Below are 2,905 nucleotides of genomic sequence, written 5' to 3'. Positions count from 1 at the left end.
TCATGTCAACAACGAGGCAATCATATCAACAATCAAATCTTCATTAGGAGACTTAAACGTACGAGACCCCCCGAGTTAGTTTAATGTTTTTTATCTGGAACAATAAGTAGTTAGTACGCTATCAAAAACTGGTAAATAATCAAAAAAGTTGGACCAAAATTAATAGTTAGTGGTTTCCAACTAGTTTTATAATTTATTTTGAGAAGCGTGTTTTTTTAGTGAATTCAAGTTCCACACTACTGCTTTTCGTCTGGTAGTGTCTTTTGAGATTTTTCACCCTTCTTCCGGTAAAAAAAAATAATAAAACTTTCATTAATTTTTTTTAATTGCTTTATCTATATACTAAATTATTATATAGGTATTATAAAACTATTGCCTTTGTTGTTATACAATTATAAATTTCTTGCATGTCGTTTTACATTTTAATTTTTTTATATTCTAAAATTAGTAATCAAATTACAATTCCATTTAAATATTAAATAGTTATTTATCTGCCATAAATTTCAATAGTGAAATTTAATTTTTTACCACGACCAGATTTTAAACGAACAACAGCATTTGTTGAACCAACACCGCCACTTAAAATTGATGCATTGCCACCAGATGAATTATCAATAGCTCTTATAAAAGTGATCGGGGTGAATCCTCTATATTCAACATTCATGGTGACTTTTTTCAATGGGAATGATCCTTTTGTATATGTTCTAACTTCCAATAAACGATCATTTGGTTGTCTTGAACCCCATTGTGCACCATCTGATGCAACTAAAGCAGCTAAACTGAAGAGTGATAGTAAAATTAAGAATTTCATTTTAGAAATTTCGAGTTTCGCTTTTTAATAATAAAAAATAGGTAATTATTGTTTAAAAGTTGAAATGTAACTGTAAAATTATTGTTAGTTGGTAACATTTTTATAGTAAACAAAATGAGTGGAGAGAATTACGCAAATCACTCGATTGAAAATTTTTATCTTGAGCTTTTCTTAATATTTTTGTTTTTGTATTGTTTTGTGTGCCAATTATTTAATGATAAAAATTTTATTTTCTTGATAACGGGATTTGTTTTTAATTTTTTTTTTAATTAATAGATAGGCTCTTAATATTTTATTTATGATGTTGAAATTATCGCGAAAGGTTTTTGTTTTTTCGGAAATAAAAGTTAATAAAAAAAAAATTGTAAATAACTTTTTTCCTGTTCGCTAATACGCGGAATTAAATTTATTTTTGATATTTTTTAATTGACTGGAAATTAAATTGAAATTTTATAATTCGATAAGTAGGTGTAAGAAATATAAGGATTTTGGATTAGTGGCAATATTTCTCGGAATATTTGATTAGTTCAAGCACTTTTTAAAATTAAGTTCTTGAAAAACTAGAAACAAAAATACTGTAGATATGGGAGCAATAGAATATTAAAATTAAGCTGTTACGAATATCTTTGGAGGAAGATAAGTTCTTGTTTTGCTTTCAAGTGATTATGAGTAATAATATGGAACAATTTCTAGTAAAATTATTTGCAATAATCGCAATACTTAAATACTTACAATATATAAATTATTAAAAGAATTATTAAAAGAGTTTAATAATTCATTGAGGTTACTAAGATAATATGAACAATTTTACTTTTACTGCAAATATTTTTGCTCTGGATTTGGCCGAAAGCATTGTTTTCAACATTAATGTTCTGCAGTTTTTTCCGAAATATTGAAAAGTACGATTAACTAATGGCTCGAAAAAACACAAAAATTTGTATGGTAAAAAAATTTTTTTTTTGGGATTGAGTTGAATGCTTTTGCTTCCTTGAATTTGCTTCCTTGAATTATTCTTTACGTTGCCTGCAGTTAGTTCATTTATGTTAAAGTTTATATGCCTCTAACGCTTTCTAATGCAATTAATTCTTCTCCTAAAAGTTCCCTGCTTCGTTAGAAATAAACAGAATTGAATTTTTGTGCATAAGTATAAAATTTAATAAAATCTTTCAAGAAATAAATTGAGAATAGAAATTTACGGAATTCCAATTTTTACAAAGAGCAGTGAATTTAGCTTAAAAAACTTGTTATATTTTCACTGCATTGCATTACAATTTTTTCAGCAATTTGAATTCCCGTCTTTTAATTCTGTCATGGGTATTCTTGCTTAAAATCGAGTTCTAAGTCGTTGTATTTCGAGAAAAGTTATAGAAATTTGATACTTGACATAAATGTTAAATATGTTCCGGCGGAGAGCGTTAAAAAATATCATTAGAAACATCTCAAAGTTAAAAAATTTTGTTTGGTGACTTTTTCAAAAATGTATTTGAGAGATTTCGGGTATCAAAAATGACAGTACTTATAGTCATGGTCTAAAATTATTATTCAATAAAATTTTTAAAAACGGATCGGATGACACCTCACATTTCATTTAATATCCAAAATAATTTGTTCGCTTATTTTTTTGTACAATTGTCAGTTTTCATTATTATTTATGAAAAAAAGAAATCTGATGTAGTCACCACATAAACGACTGCAATGTATATTGTCTAATTAAATGTTACAGAAAAGGTTATGGGAACTGGTTTTAAACACTTCTTGAGATTTTTAGGAACACTAGTATGCTTTTAGTTAAGATTCCTCGAAAAGTAAAAATTTGGCTCTTAGTAGGTTTTTGCTTTGCGCTATCCAAATTTCCTGAAAAATTTGCCAATGAGTTTTGCTAACAACCAAAAATCAAACATAATTTCAAGAAATTCCATCGATTAGTTCAGACAGAAAGACAAAGATTTCTCTAAAAATAGTTGATTTGCCATACCCTTCCATGAAGAAGTGCGATCCCATAGAAAACTCGATGTCTTCCCTTATTGCATGCGATGGAATCGTTAAAAAACAAAAGCATTGTTGTATAATCATTCAATAAAATAAGTAGATCGG

At 27.4% G+C, this 2,905-nt stretch overlaps 1 protein-coding gene across 1 annotated transcript; it reads right to left on the bottom strand.

Moving 5' to 3' along the window:
• Nucleotides 1–320: 320 nt before the first annotated feature.
• Nucleotides 321–878, bottom strand: LOC129610366 (uncharacterized). The gene has a single exon (XM_055522932.1). It carries the CDS (start codon nt 809–811, stop codon nt 488–490), a length of 324 nt encoding a protein of 107 aa, XP_055378907.1. The 5' UTR covers nt 812–878; the 3' UTR covers nt 321–487.
• Nucleotides 879–2,905: the final 2,027 nt, after the last annotated feature.

The sequence above is a fragment of the Condylostylus longicornis genome, unplaced genomic scaffold, assembly GCF_029603195.1.
Source record: "Condylostylus longicornis isolate FDR11 unplaced genomic scaffold, ASM2960319v2 ptg000044l, whole genome shotgun sequence".
In the NCBI taxonomy this organism is placed as follows: domain Eukaryota; kingdom Metazoa; phylum Arthropoda; class Insecta; order Diptera; family Dolichopodidae; genus Condylostylus; species Condylostylus longicornis.
Note: the sequence above shows the minus strand (reverse complement) of the source record. Positions and strands in the feature narration are given on the sequence as shown.

Bases quoted from the DNA above. Each gene is read 5' to 3' on its own strand.
- LOC129610366 (XM_055522932.1), bottom strand. From the start codon at position 811: ATGAAATTCTTAATTTTACTATCACTCTTCAGTTTAGCTGCTTTAGTT.